The sequence below is a fragment of the Heterocephalus glaber genome, unplaced genomic scaffold (assembly GCF_053883595.1).
Source record: "Heterocephalus glaber isolate CG9 unplaced genomic scaffold, H.glaber_assembly_v1.0 deba00001673, whole genome shotgun sequence".
Taxonomy (NCBI): domain Eukaryota; kingdom Metazoa; phylum Chordata; class Mammalia; order Rodentia; family Bathyergidae; genus Heterocephalus; species Heterocephalus glaber.
In genome coordinates, this window is record NW_028258410.1 from 6,105,627 (window position 1) to 6,122,554 (window position 16,928).

The window sequence follows — 16,928 nt, forward strand, 5'->3', positions numbered from 1 at the left end:
TCTTTGAACTCTGAGTCAAGGATTTTTTGACTGAAACATGAATATTAACATACAGATGAAAGTGATTTAATTTATTTACATTATAATCTACACATGTGAGTTATGTATTTTAGTTGCCTTTATATATTTTGTTATCTGTACTTGTTATGATGAAATAAAAGTTTACATATTATTTTCCCTGCTGGGCGTTTTGGATATGTTGTATATTCCATACCCATTTCATGAAACACTAGACAAGTGGCCCACATATGTTTTTAATATATTTGGGATCACTTTGAACTAACAACAAAGTCAGGCATCATAAGGAGCAGGGTGTCCAATAAATATTACAACTTACTAGACACCTGTGATGTTGAGAGAACCTCAGGTGCTGGATCTGACAAACCTGGAGAAGCTCACTGAGTGGTCCTGTGAGAAGACCCTGCTATCTGCACTGTGGTCTCTGCTCTTGTTCTTCCACTCAGGCTTGGATGGGTCATCTGGTGATTAAAAGGGGACAACTAAGAACTAAGGACACAGTAGGGCTTTGGAAACTGAGACCCTCACCCACCCCTTCTGCTGTATCTGCTAAAACCCTTTTGCTCACTTAATGCAAAATCAAGAAACCCAAATAAATGACCTTCCAAAAAACTGTAATTTGGAAGCATTTTGTTTCTGTGTGTAATCCAGATGAAAACATGCAGGCAAGCCTTGATCCATTCAAACTTGGTGAGCAATGAGGAAAATGAGACAGATGGAATGATAACCATATCTAGGATTTCTCTGGAGAGCAGCAGACAAAGCTTGCCCTGTGTGGTGCACCTTTTTCATCCAATAGCCCACAAAATAGCACATAAAAATGACCACTCCAAATGAGAAGTGTTTTGTTTCTCAGACTTTCAATAGCTCAATCTGCAAACGGGTGGCTAAAATACATATTGGCTATATTGTGTCTAAGAACTTAATCTCAAATTCTCCTGTTTCATCTAGAAGCCCTGTCTGGGAAAACTTCAGCATGGAGGTGCTGGTGCCCATTTAGCCCCAGTCCAGCCCTAGAACAACAGGCACATCAGGCTCCCTACATCTCAGTACTTATGCTCCTGGCAGAAGTAAATGGTGTTTGGCCCCATGGACCTCTTGTCCTCCAGTGCTCACATCCTGGTGAAGGTCTGGACATGGCTCACCCTCCCCTAATGCCTGAGATACCCCACTTACAATGTTTCATCCCTGAGGAGGCTACATCTGTTAAAAGTTAAAATCTGTGGGAATGTAAGACATAGAACTTGATTTGATCTCTGTAACTGTTGTGAAATATTTGCATCAATCAAGGCAGCTAACATATCCATATTTTTAAAAAATATATCTGCTTCCAAGTCATATTTGAATCTATATTTAAGGTAAAAATACTCTGTAATTTAGATTTGGATAACATTTACAAAGGTAGGATGTTAACATTTCTGAAATGTTTTGATTTCTTGAAGAATTTTTCCTTTCTGTTTGTCACTTTGTCAAAGATCAACCCATTTTAAGTGAGGTTTATCAAAAAATGATGGTGCATCCTCATCCACTCTACAGAATCTGGCATGGAGTGAGCTTTGGGTCTCTCCCAAAGTAAAAAGCACAATAAAAGAGAAAGGGTTTTTTTGGTGTGGCTTCTAGATTTCAAGGCTGGAACAACATAGCAACCAAAGACACCTACAAATGTCTATTTCCAGAACTCCTGCAAAAAGTTACAAGAACAAAGGGATAAGTGTGTATATAAGGAGGGAAGCACTTTGAAAAGGATTTATGGCAATGTGTCTTTTATTCAATTTTTGTGTAATTTAAATACTCACTGTCCTTATGATCACACCTCCTAGTGTTTGACAATATTTGGAGAAGTGCAAACTCTTATACTTGGTTGGTGAGAATGTCAGCAAGTATAAAAAAATATGTAAAACAAGTGAACTTTGTCAAAAATTAATGCAGAATTCCTTTAGGATTCTGCAGTCCTGCTGCTGAGTATATATTTAAAGGAAGGACAGGAGGATCTTGAAATGGTATCTGCACTCCTATGGTCACTACAGTGCCATTGTGAGCATCAGACACAGGTGAACTACTTCAGTGTCCAATGGCACAGAAATGAATTGATAAAATGTGGTTCACAAACAATGGACTGTGTTATTTGTTCTGAAAAAAGAAATCCTTCTATATATAAGAAGTTTGATGAACACTGGTCATCTTATGTTCAGTAAAAGAAGAGGATACAGAGAGGCAATTACAGAGAGTGCATGACCCCACTCTTCTGAAAGACCTGAAGTTGTGGAGTCCTGCAGTGAAGGAACACAGTGGTGATGAACTGTAGCTTCAGGGAAGAGGAGGTGGAGATGCACATTTTCATTCTGCAAGATGAGTACGTTCTGGTGCCCTAACATCCAACACTATGAGTATAAATAATAGGATTTTTATGTGTGCTTGAGGCCTTCAAAGAGAGCAGAGTTAAAATATTCTCATCACCAAAATCAATAAATCAATAAAGTGGTAGATATCTGTGCTGATAGATAAAGAATGAAGTAAAAATGCCCAATTCAAGAAATCATGAGTTTTAATTGAGAAATTACTATAAATCTGCAGCAGAAAGAAAATGACTTGAAATTAATAATCAATATGATCAAGGACACAGAATAGAACATCAAAATGTAAAAATGTATCATATTTCTATATATCAGCAAAGAAAATCTTGAAAGGAAAACTGAAAACTAAAAACAGGTAATACCTTCAACAACAACAACAAAGAGAATGTAATATTTAAATTCTTAAATGTAATACATACTGTATTTGTTTCCCATGTACCATAAAAATCTGATAAAAGATATTAAATATCCAAGTGGGAACACATACCATACTGAGACTGCAAGTGATAACAATAAAATTTCTCTTTCTTAGAAAACTGATACTGTATATTCAGCATAATTTTGTGCAGAACACCAGTGCCATCCTGTACATCTATACAAACTGTCCAAGAAACTCATATCTACAATATAATGTGATTAATAACAAACCAATAATGTTTTAGAAGGTTCACTTTGGATGAATCATTACTTTTATAGAATTTTAATTAGATTAAGTAGATTTAATATTAATGAAAGTTCCAATGGATAACATTGCTTAACATTAGTATTTTAAAATCTCATGTCATAAATCCATTCTTTTGGTTATCTAGGGATTATTGTGAGAAATAAACATAGCACACCTTACAGATTCAAGTAGCAATGCTGGCTTACTGAGAAAGATGAGTCCTGTCCCCTAGTCCTGGGCTTGTGTCTCAATGGTCCACTGCAGAGGTTTCTCTTTTCCAGATCCTCAGACTTTCCTCCTACATCGCTCTGCACTTTTTCATTATTGCCATTGAACATGCAGATGATGGCAAAAGCAAAGTGAAAGTCTGATCCACTCCTGTTACTATGAAAAGGAAGGCACAAAACAGCCACTTTCATTTTTATGAAGACACCCCAGAGTAATAACATCACAACTGCAGTTATCTCATTAATCTGATTGTAATGTCTGGTCCCTCTGGATAATGCCAGGCTGGTAACTGTAGCAACAGACTAAAAGGCATGTTTGATGATGACATTTAGATGATAAGCACTTTCTGCATGCTACTAATCCTATAAAAAATAAATAAGAGAAATAAGAGAATAAATGTTAGTGATAAATTAAAAATCACCAAAAAATGAGTATATATAGAGATATAAAAGAGTAGAGTGTGTTCTATAAGCTTGATGGTTTTCAAATAATTGAGTCTGACATTCAACACACAGTTTAAAACTTCATTTTATGTATGTGTATCAAATCCCTGAGATGAATGTTATTATGTACAGCCAATCTGTACTAATAAAAATTAAAATTAAAAAATATTTTAAAGAGTTATATATGTGGATATTCTATATATAGAGAATAATAGCATTTGTGCAGTATCTAATAGTAATCACTGTTTTTTTGAAAGCTGTTTTATATAAAATGCATTACATCCAGAATTTCACCCTTTCATCTGATGAGGGTCTGGTAACATGGTCACATGTGTAGTAACTAGAGGGGTTTATTTTAGATTTAGTTTTTATTACTGCATTCTGCAATACATAAAGGTCACATTCATTGTGGGGGACTTGCACATGCACAAAATACATCTAATTCCCTTTTTCTTCTTTTGTCCCTCTCCCCTCTGCCCTGTCCCCTTTCCACCCCTTCCCTGTCCATGTATAGCAGCTCTACTGGAACTTCCCTGAGGAACCTGGTCCAGGGCCTCCCCATACTGACCCCTCCTGCTCCTGGTGGGGTTGGTGCAGCTGCAGGCTGAGTGTGCTGCGCAGTGCTCACACATGTGTGTCCCAGAGGGCAGGTGTGGGCAGCATGGTCACCAGGGTGGACAGAGGTGGTGGAGCCCTGGACATGGAGCCAGAGGAGACCTTCAGTTCCTAGGGCCCAGGCTGTCCTAAGCGGACCCTGGGAGCCAGGCCTGCCACCCAATTCTCCCATCATCACCTGCAGGTCTCCTCGCCTGCATCCACTGGGGTGTACAGACCTCCAGGCTGCAGAGAGCCAGGCTGAACTGCTGTAGACCCAACCTCCCAGAGAAAAGGTCTGAGCAGCCCCATCCTGTGTAAAGCACCTGGCCATTGCATGGTTAGAGGAGTGGGAGTTGGATGGGTGGACCAGGGGCCTCTGATGCCCTGGGTGAGGAGGTGCTGGGAGCCAGCCATTCTCTGTTCTGGATCTGGTCCTGGGAGAAGAAGGACCCTTAGGAGCAATGAACATGGGTGGGTGCTGGGCTGGTCAGGCCTGAGGGTTCAGATGGAACAGACAAAGGCCCAGAGCATGGGACAGTGTGGGTTCTGAGAGAAGGTTTTGAAGTAAAGGTACTTAGATCTTCAAAACATAATATTTAACTGAATTCCAAGAAAAAGAGGAGGATTTGAGAGGAAATACATAATGCATACTTAATATTTTAACAGAGTATCAATATCCTTTCTCCAAAGACCTAAAGAGTTAAAAATCATACATAGAAGACAAAGTCCATTTTATAAAATACAAGGAGTAAAATACAAAACCTACAGTGAGATTATGAAATTCAGATTCATCAATCAAGAACAGTTTTCCTGTTGTGCTGCTCAATTTGAACTTGGGTCCTTGTGGTGCTGGGCAGTGCTGCACATCTGAGCCTAGAGCTCTTTATCAGTCAAATATGAACATAGTCACAGTGTCATCACTGTCAGGATAAAATGTTCCCAAACAGAAGTGCTGAGAAGCCAAGCTGTTGTTGCTTTCTCTACAGCAGCAGAAAGGCAAGGAGAGCTGTGCATGTGAGGGAGAGATGTGAGATACATTCATCTCTGTGTCATTTTATGTTCCTTCTTGAACTTGTCCATTTTGTGCTGAAACATTGTGGGCTTGTACACACAAAGGAACAGCACTGTGACAGCAAGAGTCACAGGTATGTGGGTGCACCAACAACAAAGAGCCACACAATGACTTTAAAAGCATGAAAGTAATTTTATTGTAAAATTCAGTGATATGAACACAGTTTAATAACATTACCACAGAACAAGGAGGCAGGGGATAACACCAAAGAAGAAGGGGAACCCTCTGAGGAGGACCTCATGCAAGATGGAGACTTAAGCTTGGGTAGAAGAGAGAAAGTGCTCCTCCACACCTAGTTTCTCAGTTCCTTAAGTATGGAGTTCAGACAACAGTGATTTGGTGCCAAAGCCCTGTATGGTTGGAGGGGGCCATTCTTGGCATGGCTGGGGTTTGGGAGCCATGAGCCCCTTGTGTGTGAATGATTGTTGGGTACACTCTGGACCACCTCCCTGCAGAGAGGCACACAACCAAGGCCACTTCCACAAACATGCACATTCCAGACTACTCTTTTCTAACTTAATACTTGTGGGGACAGGTAGTCTGATAAAAGAAGAGTAAATCTGAGTCATCTGTAGGAAAATGAACACATCTTGAAAGCCTAATATTAAGTGAAATAATTCAGATAAACAAGCTTAAACACTGAATGGTTTTCCCCATATGGTAATTCAAAGTATAAATAAAGAGCAAAAAAAGAGGCAAGAGGAAACAGGAAGATAGATCTTTTGCAAATAGAAAGAAGATGAAGGGATGGAGTAAAAGGGGAAGGGCAGGAGGAGGAGGGTATATAAAAGAGATCTAGGATGTGCGATGCACATGTATCAAACCCACACAAGGAAAGCAAGCATATATATTACAAAACTGTACTAATAGGTTAAAAAATATAAACAGGATAGGTCTGACATATATTTCCTCACCTTGATGCTATGACTATAATTATGTATCTAGCTATCCACAAAGATTATTTTATCATCTAATCAATTTATTAATAGAAGCTCAGTTATAGGTGACAGATTCAATGGGTTTGTTTTTCCACCCATTCTCAGTCCAAACTATTCTCAGTTTCGTTCTTCAGATTGATGGTGTATAGCTGCACAAGCTAAAAGTATACCATCAGGGATGAAACTTCATTAAGGTTTGTTAATCTGCCATGGAAATGCATGTTTATAAAAATTTGATGATATAACTATAAGTTGAAAGACTGATTACTGTGAGTATGATAAATTTAGCATATATAAAGTTATCCTTTCCTTTTTTTGGTCGTGCAATTTCCTAGAAAGTCTTTCTTTTCCCCTCCCATAGGCCATTACAGGAAACAAAAATGCCACTCCTGTGATTTAGCACTATATTTGAACTTACATTATATTTATATTTATATTCATATTCATTCCCATTAATATGTTGGAAGTAATTTGGGTTTTGAACAAGAGTATTATTCCCTCTAGATGCCTCACTCTAATGTTTCCTTTGGGAAAGTGGGTCTGGTATAAATGATATACTCAATCCTAACATGGGTCCTAAATATAAGCATGAGTTTACTTTTATTGGCTGCTCCCATTGGTTGACTTGATCATCCTGTGTTCTTCTTGCTTAATAGTTTTCTTGGTAATATAATCTGTCTTATTCATAGTAATATGTTCTTGATATTGAAATAGTAAATATAACAAAACTTTAATTTTGTTCAGGTTTAAGGACCATGTATGATATTTTTGCTTAGTTGGCTTGTGTTATTTTCTTTATATAGCAAAACCTTGAAGTAACTATTTACTGATAAGAAAGACTGTATAATGCTTTTAGCACTGACTATACACAAATGAATAAATTATAAGTAATACAAAAGTTTGATTTCTGGACAATTTCCGTAGAAAATGTTAGATGCACGTCCTTATGCTGGTTTTTATTATGCTGGTTTTCATTGAGTGCTTATAATTCCACATTTATACTAAATAGTCACAAAAATCATGTACAGGGATTACATTTGGTAGGACCGTCTCTGAATCCCTAGTAAATGAACTACTGCTCCCTTAGAGTAATGAGAAGTGCTGTAAAACTTTTTCTTATAAACATTATTGACTAAATGTCATTTTTATTTTTCTAATTAAATTAGAAAACACATAATATGGTATTCTGTAATAGGAGTAATTTGTTGATATAAGTTCCCTCACCATGTGAACAGATTCTTCATTTTACAGATAAAAACAATAAATACTATGGGACAAATATGAGCAATCAAGTGCAAAAGTTAGGAGAAATATGATACACTATTTGATCAATTATTAATATTGGATTGTTGATTATCCAAATTGGGAAAAAACCACATTAACCTTATTTTAATGTTATTACATATAATGTCTGATATAAAAAATCATGTTTATTAGAATCAGTAAAAAGAAAAATGATAATTACTATGCAAATTAATATTTAAGACAAGATATAATTTGTAATATTTACATATATTTGCTATTGTGTTTTCTAACTAATAAAATGCAGAGTTGCAGACAAAATGTTAATAGCTGTTTCATGAACATTTAAAAACCTAAGAACTGACATTACAGCTGCTATTTATTTGAATCAATTTCACTGATTGAATATCCTGCATTAACTGCATGACATAGAAGCATTTTGAAATTAGTGTAATTTGCTTTCCTATATTTCATGATTTGAAGAAATTCCCAATAAAAGATTATTTTCTCCACAGTTTGGCACAAAGCAAGTGCTGCTGTAGGAAATAAATATAACATATGCCCCAGACTGTGGCAATTCTCATTTACATCTTAAAAGAAAAAAATGTTAGCAGAAAGTAATGTCATATCCTCTGTGTTAAGAAATCATTATATGTCATTTGTATTAACTTTTAATTTAAAAAAGACAGCACTGAAAGTTTTCTCCAAGCAGAATTTACTAGAAGTTGTGGATAGAGAGTACATTTTCATTTTCTAACTTTTATGTATGAATTTACTATGACATATATGTGATATTAAGGGGAAAATTGTTTTAAAGTGATAGAAAAATTCTTCAGGGTACATGTCCACAGACTTTCAGTCAGCTTATTAAACACTGTGGTTGTGTGGACTGCTACTGTACATGCTAATGTTTTCACTTAGTAATATGATTTTGAGGTTCCAAATGATTCCAGTGCTGTGTCTTTGCAGGAGAAATACTCTGAAAAGATAAGCATCATGTTCACAACCCTTCAGCCAGTACTTTCTTAGGTTTTCCCATTCATCTAATTCCCAGGTTTTTAAACCATTTTTATAAAAACACACCAAATCTATACTAAAATTTTGTAAAATATACAAATAAATGATACAAGTGTTTTCACCTTCAAATATTTTTAAAATTGGAGAGTATATAAAACTTCAGTCATTGAGATGATAAGAAATAATGAAGCAAGGTCACATGTTGTATTTTACTGAATTATATAATCCCAGAAAATGTGGAAGATTCAAAGTGATGACAAAGGAAAGGAACTGTCAGGAGTCTATAGAGTATTCACAGGGCTTCCTCCTGATGAAGATGCAAGGATAAATATGTCAAGAAGTATCATGAGTACAGTACTTCAAAAAACTGAAATCCCTTACTAAATTAAAACTGACATAGTTCATCACTAACCACACAACTGTTTTCTAAGAATTTCTCAGCGCTAAGCTCTCTGGTTGCCACCTTCACCTGTGTTTGTTGATTTCTTCCATCCAGAGAGACCTGTGGAGAGGAAATGGACATCTATAATGTCACCAGTGTGACTCAGTTCATCCTCATTGGGCTCTCTGACCTCCCCAAGGTGCGCTACCCTCTCTTTGTGGCCTTTGCCATCATCTACCAGGTCACCTTGGTGGGGAATGGGGCCATCCTCTTGGCCATTGGGACTGAGGCAAAGCTGCACACTCCCATGTACTTCTTCCTTGCAAACTTGTCCCTCTTAGACATATTCTGCCCAACAACAACTGTCCCCAATATTCTGCACAACCTCTTGACTAAGAACCACAGCATTTCCTTTGTTGGGTGTGCTCTGCAGCTGTATTTCCTGGTTGCACTTGTTGGGACTGAAGTCTTCCTGCTGGCTGTCATGGCTTATGACCGGTATGTAGCCATCTGCTTCCCCCTTCGCTACTCTGTCATCATAACCAAGGCTCACTGTGCTCAGCTGGTCTCTGGGATCTGGGCAGCTGGATTCCTCAATTCCACCATCCACACAATATCCACCTTCAGCCTGTCCTTCTGCAGGTCCAATCTGGTGAACCAGTATTACTGTGATATCCCACAAATTGTGGCCCTGTCTTGCTCATCCACTTATGCGGCTGAAATGCTTATTTTTGTGGTAGGGGGTATCAGTGCATTCATTTCCTTCCTGACCACCTTGATCTCCTATATCTACATCATCTCCACCATCCTGAAGATCCAGTCTGCAGAAGGGAAGCACAAAGCCTTCTCCACATGTGCCTCCCACCTCCTGGTGGTCTGTCTGTTCTATAGCACAGCCATCTTCACCTACATCCGGCCCTCCTCCAGCCAACACTCCCCTGCCAGGGACAGACTCATCTCCATGCTCTATGGGGTCATCACCCCAATGCTTAACCCTGTCATCTACAGCCTGAGGAACATGGAGGTGAAAAAGGTCCTCAGGAGGGCTGTATATGGTAGAATGTGCTCACAGTAAGTACAATATTAGAACAAAATTGCTTAGTACTCTGTTTAGAATAAATTCTTAGGAATGAAAAACCTTTCTCTTGACACATAATATGTACCTGGTCATTTTAGAAATGTGCAGACAAATGTAGATATTATGTTTGACTTAAGTATGTGTCTCTAACTCCATCCTCTGGAACCTTGAATTTTGTTATCCAAAATAATTATCTCTGTGATTCATCAAATGTAATAGCCTGTCTTAATCAAGCTTGTGTTTTAGTATCTTACCAATATCCATGACTATATCATACCTATTCCTATACGTACATAGAAAAGTACATATATATTTGTGTGTTCTATATTTATTCACTTTTACAACTATTTCTCAATGTACCTTTAGCCATCTATCTATAAATTATTTTATACTTTATTTTTATTTTAAGTGTAACTTGACAAATTATAGTTGTAAATATTTGTGGATACAATATGATGTCATAGTTTAAAACTATAATATGTGAACATTAAATTGTTATGATTAACATACCCCTCCTCCACCACCTACTACTTTGTGTATGAAGTGTGAACAATTGAGGTTTATTGATTTTTACAAGTTTGAAATGTAAATTACTTTATGTAATACATTCATTGTGCTATGCAATACATCTTGCAGGAAGGGAAAGGAACATATGATCCAGTTGAAGCTTTGGACTTTGATCATCATCTCCCCATTGCCTCCACCCACCCAGCTCTGGTACCAGCAGTCAACTCTGTCTCTAAGATCAATTCTTTTATGATCCTGATACAAATGAGAAAAGGCAGCCACTTATCTTTCTGTGTTTGGCTTATTTCAATTAGCATAATGATTCTCAATGCCATACATTTTGTTAGAAATGACAAAATTTCATTTTCAGTGCTAAATATATTCAATTCTGAACTCATAGCAAATTACTTCACCCATTCATTTGTTAACATGTAGTTTGATTCCATTACTTTACTTTTGTGTACAGTGCACAAATGAGTATGGGGGAGCAGACATTTTTAACATATTGATTTCAGATACTTTAATTAATACCTAGAAGTGGGATTCAGGATCATATGATGTTTCAATTTTTAAATGTGGAAGAAACTCCATACATATTTGCATATACATATTTGCATAAAGGCTATGCTAGCTTACATTCTCACCAATAATGTACAAATATTGCTTTTTCTTTATTTTCCTTGACCAGAGTTACTTTTATATTTTTATTTATTTATGCATACTTATTTCTAGTTGACAAATAATTGTTGAATATTTATATTCTCCTTTAAATAACTGCCAATATAGAAAGTGAGGAGATTCCTCATTGTGGTTTTAATTTCACTTCCCTAATGATTAGTCATGTTGAATATATTTCAAATCTGTTTGATAGAACTATGGGTTCTTTAGAACATTTTAGATGTATGTATGTAAAATAGATTTTTTGTAATATATAGATTGTCTCTTGACACTTTGATAGGAATTGTTTAGAATCTGTAATTTGTTCTGGTATCATGAATAATTTATCTATTTTAATTTTTCCTAAACATGAACACAGGATACCTTCCTATTCATTTGTGTGTTTTTCAGCTTTGTTCATTAGCTTTTTGTAATTTTCTATATACAAATATTTTTGTTTCATGATGAAGCACATTTCTTTTTATTTATTGTTTTGTAGTTACTATGCATGGGATTGCTTTCTTATTTGCTTTACAAATTTTTGGTTGCTAAAATGCATATCTTGTATCTTTTGTAATTACAATAAAATGAAATCGGAAGTGCACAGCAAAAGCAATGTTAGAAATTACATAAATAGATATAGACTGATCAACATACTTTTGAATAAACAGTGGGCCATTGAAGAATTCATAGAAAAATTGCAAAATTTTTGGAGTAAATGAAAATAGAAACACAACATACTAAATCCTGTGAGGTAAAGCAAAAGCAGTACTAAGAAAGAAAATTATAGCAATGGTTGTCTACAGTAAAAAATTGAAATGTTTAAAATAAACAACCTAATGATGCATTTCAAGGTATTGGAAAAACAAAAACAAACTATACCCAAGTTGATGGGAAAGTAAATAAAAAACAATAAAACCATAGGAAAAATAATTGAAATAGAGAATAAAATAAAAATACAAAGAATCTATAAAAGATTGGCTTCTTTGAAAAGTTGAAATTGGTGAAACTTTAGAGGTGAAAGAGAAAGAGAGAAGAGAGAGAGAACCTAAACAAGTAAAAGTAGAAGTGCAAAAGTAAATATAACTGATAACAGAGAAATCAAATGGTAATTAGTAATAATGAGAAAACCATTACTTTATCAAACCATAAAGTAGAAAATAAATTGATAAATTTCTGCAAATATATCACTTAACAAAATTAATCCAGGAGGATATGGAAAATCTAAATAGACAAATAAGAATTAATGAGATTGAATCAATATCTCCAAATAGTGATTTACTTCTGTATTTTACCAAATAGTTATAAAATTAACCCCAATGTTTCATACACTGTTCTATAGAATGAAAATGTAGGGAACACTTCCAAACTCATTTTATAAAAATGAGCAGCATTACCCTGCTGCCAAATGCGACAAGGGAACAACAAAAATAATTCTATATAGACCAACAGCTCTGATGACCATAGATGAAAAATCTTCAATAAATTACTTACAAATCCAGGTCACCAAGACATTAAAAAGATCATGCAACATGATCAAACAGTTTAATTCCAGGGATGCAGGGATGGCTCACTATAAGAAAAGCAATAAATTCTATCATATGCTTTAAATATACCTAAATATATTACTTTATAGATTTTACAAAGATAAGAATACTTGAAATTATACTTAGCATATGCTGTAAATATTTTAATTTAATTAGAAACAACCTATATATTTCACTTTTATCACATAATTTATGACTATCTATCTCAGTCTTATCCACCCAAATTATTTCTAATATTTATTCCCAAAATCTGAGACACCAGCTTAATACAAATCAATGTCTGAATGCAATTGTTTTGCAAAAAGAAAAAATCTAAAAATTACTGTATTTAAGCTATGGAAAGCAATGTATATTGAATCTCACACACCTAAAAATACAATCTTGATTGACTACCAACCCAAGCAAACATATGGTGAGAGTTTGGATGATATGTTTATTTTACTTTATGAAGAAATGTAAATTAAATTATTTGTTGAGGATTTGCCTTGCTATTATGCAGGTAGTTAGCCATTAGCAGGCCTGAGGCATGATGAGAATGCATAACAGTGGTCCTATCCAATACAATACTCAGGTCAGAATAAACCACAGACTCATCCAACATGAAAGGAGGGGCAAGCCACAACAGCTCATCAACATTCACCACAAGGAGGCTGCATGGCTGTGAGGCAGGTGATTGGGGCTGTGCCAAGTCATCAAAAAAAACTGGGTGGAATGTGTCAAAGAATTAACAAAACAGAAAATGTGCAGAACACAAGTGTTGGGAGCAATGCTACATAATTCTAGGGATAAATCATTTGGTTAGCCTACTTCTCTTGCCTACAGCCCAGCTACAGAATAACTCCAGTTTGGCCTCCAGTCACAACTGAGACTTCAGTGATCCAGTGATGCTGTGATTCTCCAGGACAAGAAACATCCTGGGAGAACAAACATCTGCTCAGTTCCTCACTGTTCTAGGACTGATTAACATCTTGTTTGCCGGAGATGTACTGAACTCTCTGCAAGCCTTCCGTTACACCTTGTTTATCCCAATGTGAACTATTGAACTCTCTGCAAGTCATTTGTTACATTTGTTTCTCCCGATGTACTGAATAAAAGGTGTGGTAAGCTGGGGGCTTTGTCTTTGCTGCCCAGAGCAGCACTGATCAGACCTGAAGCTCAGCTTCTTCTCAGTCTCATTTTTCTACCTTTCCTGTAATTCGCCGTGTGCTGCCGTGGCTCACAGGAGACCAGGACTCACTGCAGAGGTTCTGGTAACGTCCCCTTCCCCTGTCCCCTACACACAAGATCCAAATGATTCTATTGCTCCCAAGCACTGTACACAAAGCTAGTCCAAAAGATGCTACTTTCAGCCCTTCATTTACACCTGGCAGGAAGCCTACTGAGCCTTTCCACAGGGCAATTTAAAGTTGGTGCCAGGCCAAGTGAGCTTTGGATAAAACATCTGTCCTTATCTGCAAAGGAGAAAGCAGTCCAGTAATTTCACACACCAAAGACCCCTTTCTTTTATCTTAGGGGCTGCTGTGAGTCCAGCACCAGCCTGCTATCACACTTCTCTGCCTCCAGTAAATGTGCAACTTTGCTCCTTTTCTGTGTGTCTTGTCTGATTTGTGCTCAGGACACCAAGGACCTGGAAAGGATCCTTCAGGGGCCAGCATACAGTAACATTACCTGGGACAGAGAGGCCTGTACTGGAACCCAGCACAGATTTGGGCCCTCCCTGGGTGAAGGTGGAGATTTCAAGTAGCAAAAAAAAATTTATAATTTAACCATGCATAACTACAAACTGAATTCACACACAGGGGAGGGGATGAGTTAAAAAAGGCAAAAAAAAAAAAAAAGCAGCTGTGGATATTACACCAACCATATTTACTCCAAACAATCTCACACACCGTTGCATTAATTCAGAATGCACTTTCAGTTATATGGCTCAAATTGAACCATAATAAAAACCATATTATTCTAACTTAAAGAAGTACAAATTTCTTTAAAGTACACTGAAATGCTTCAGATTCCCAAGCAAAGCACAACAAAGCTCTCTAACAAACAGTTCAAGAAACTTGGATTGCAAACTGGCTCATGAAAGGTCCTAAGTTTGTCTCAAGAGCTCCAAGTTGGTTCACAAGAAGCCCTGAACATAAGGAGAAGTACAAGAATAAGGCAGTGAGCATGCACCAGAGCTCTCCAAACCTTGGGACCACAGGTTCCTAAAATGTCTTTCAATTTTACTAAAACTGCCACAGTGCAGTTGACTCTGGCTTGAAGTTTTATTCCTTTCCTCCAGGACAGAGTAGACAGAGGCAAAATCGCTGCAAGCGTCATGTCCAAGTGACTCCATCAGGGGACACTAATCCCCTCGGGACTCCATTTTGTTACCAGTAGGGCCAGGCAGAAACCTGAATCTGGCCTGGATCATCTGGATTCATTTACCAGCACACCATCCAGAGTAGCAGAAAGGCTCATATAAATGGAAACATAATTTAATCACAATTTGGCCAAATTGGGAAGGCAGCTCAGTTGTTCCACCCTCAAGGGCACCAAAGCAGTACAGGGTGGGGAAGGGGCAAGATAGATAGCAGCCAGGTCAGGTGCAGATGTGGGTTTAGCCAGGCTTTGGCTGCCAGGGGCGCTGAAAGAAATGTTGAATATCAGTTCTACTTGGTGTCTGGGGTGGCAGTGGATGTTTCCCTCTTAGCATGAGGAAGATGGAGAAATGACTTCAGCATTCCTAATTTTCAAAGATTCATTTCAACATCTGAGCATCAAAGCAGTATGGGACCAAAAAGGAAAATAAAAACTAAGAAAAGTTTTCAGTCATGAAATAAGATCACAGAAACAATTCCAAATATTTTATAAAATCATTCAGAATGACTAGAACACTCTGAGAATCCAATTTGAACCCCAAATTTAAAAGAAAAATATCTAGAGTACATGCTAATTTTGGAAGTAGATGAGAAAGAACTGATCAAATGTAGCCACCAGGTTCCCTCCACAGAACTGGTTCCTATTTAATATCCAACTTTTAATGATAAATCAAGACGTGTTCTCTGATAGAGACAGATTTTCCAATATGTGCTTCTCAGTAAGTGATATATCAACCTTCCTTGTCCCACCTTACTTCTCGTTCAATAATTAGAGTTAGACCAAGAGTTTTCCCATAAGAGTAGCAGAAAGTCAAAGTGAGATAAAATAAAATAGAAATTGACTAGCCTTCTAATTTTCTTGAGTCTTCTCCTTAACTCAACATTTTGATATGTAAACAATATTCCCAGGAATGTCTAGAACTCATTAATTTTTGAGAAGCACATATCTAAGAAGAACCACCCCACAATTCCTGGACCTGAATGTCTCAGCCTATGAACTTTCCTGAGGGTATAACATTTAGCATTCTCCTAGAGATAAGAGGATTTTTAAATTATCTGTTTATTTTGTTAAATTATGACAGTAATACAAATATAAATTATTTTTAACATAACAACATTCACTTTCATTCATTTATGTTAAGCTTCCTAAAGTAATATCCATTTCATTTAAGTACATGTTAATGTAAATGACTAAACAAATCCATTTTTGTACATACTGAATATTCCACAGTGTTTAAGCATGTCAACACAATTTCCTGATAATTTCAACAGAAGAATACTTAGTAAATTTGACCCATTTCTCTCCCAATGTCATGGTTTTACTTTTAGCTATCGAGTACACAAGATGAAGAGGAAATTTTGATAGGGACTGAAATGGGAAGAGAAATATCTTAAACTACATATACATTGCAAATCTACTGGTTTCTGAGTTTGGCAATGACCTCCAAGGGTATCATTGTCATGTATGATATATTCAGTAACATTATTACAAAAAATATCTCATTCATTCTCCATCAATTGGGTCAAGTAGTATGTCAGACTGTAAGAGACTGTGTACTTTATCTAAACTTGGCAAAATAATATGGACAGTAGAGTTGGAGCCACAAGGTTGTTTCTCTCCACTTGCTGCTGGGCCACTCTCCTCTACTCACCTGAGCCTGGGCCATGTCCTAGGAAAAACTCCCAGGCTTTGTCCTAAGGCTAAGTACCTAGAGGCAGAGATTAATAAAACAAGGAGCCCCAAGCCTTCCCTAGAAAATTCCAACATGCCTAACCAGAATGCATGTGTACCAGATATGCCTGCATGATCTATGGTAACCTTTC

The 16,928-nt window shown here is 36.7% G+C and overlaps 1 protein-coding gene across 1 annotated transcript; it reads left to right on the top strand.

Annotated features, from left to right (window-relative positions):
- The first annotated feature begins 9,088 nt into the window (after window positions 1–9,088).
- Window positions 9,089–10,030, top strand: LOC106009083 (olfactory receptor 5V1-like). The gene has a single exon (XM_087197757.1). It carries the CDS (start codon window positions 9,089–9,091, stop codon window positions 10,028–10,030), a length of 942 nt encoding a protein of 313 aa, XP_087053883.1.
- The last annotated feature ends 6,898 nt before the right edge of the window (window positions 10,031–16,928 follow it).

Bases quoted from the DNA above. Each gene is read 5' to 3' on its own strand.
- LOC106009083 (XM_087197757.1), top strand. From the start codon at position 9,089: ATGGACATCTATAATGTCACCAGTGTGACTCAGTTCATCCTCATTGGG.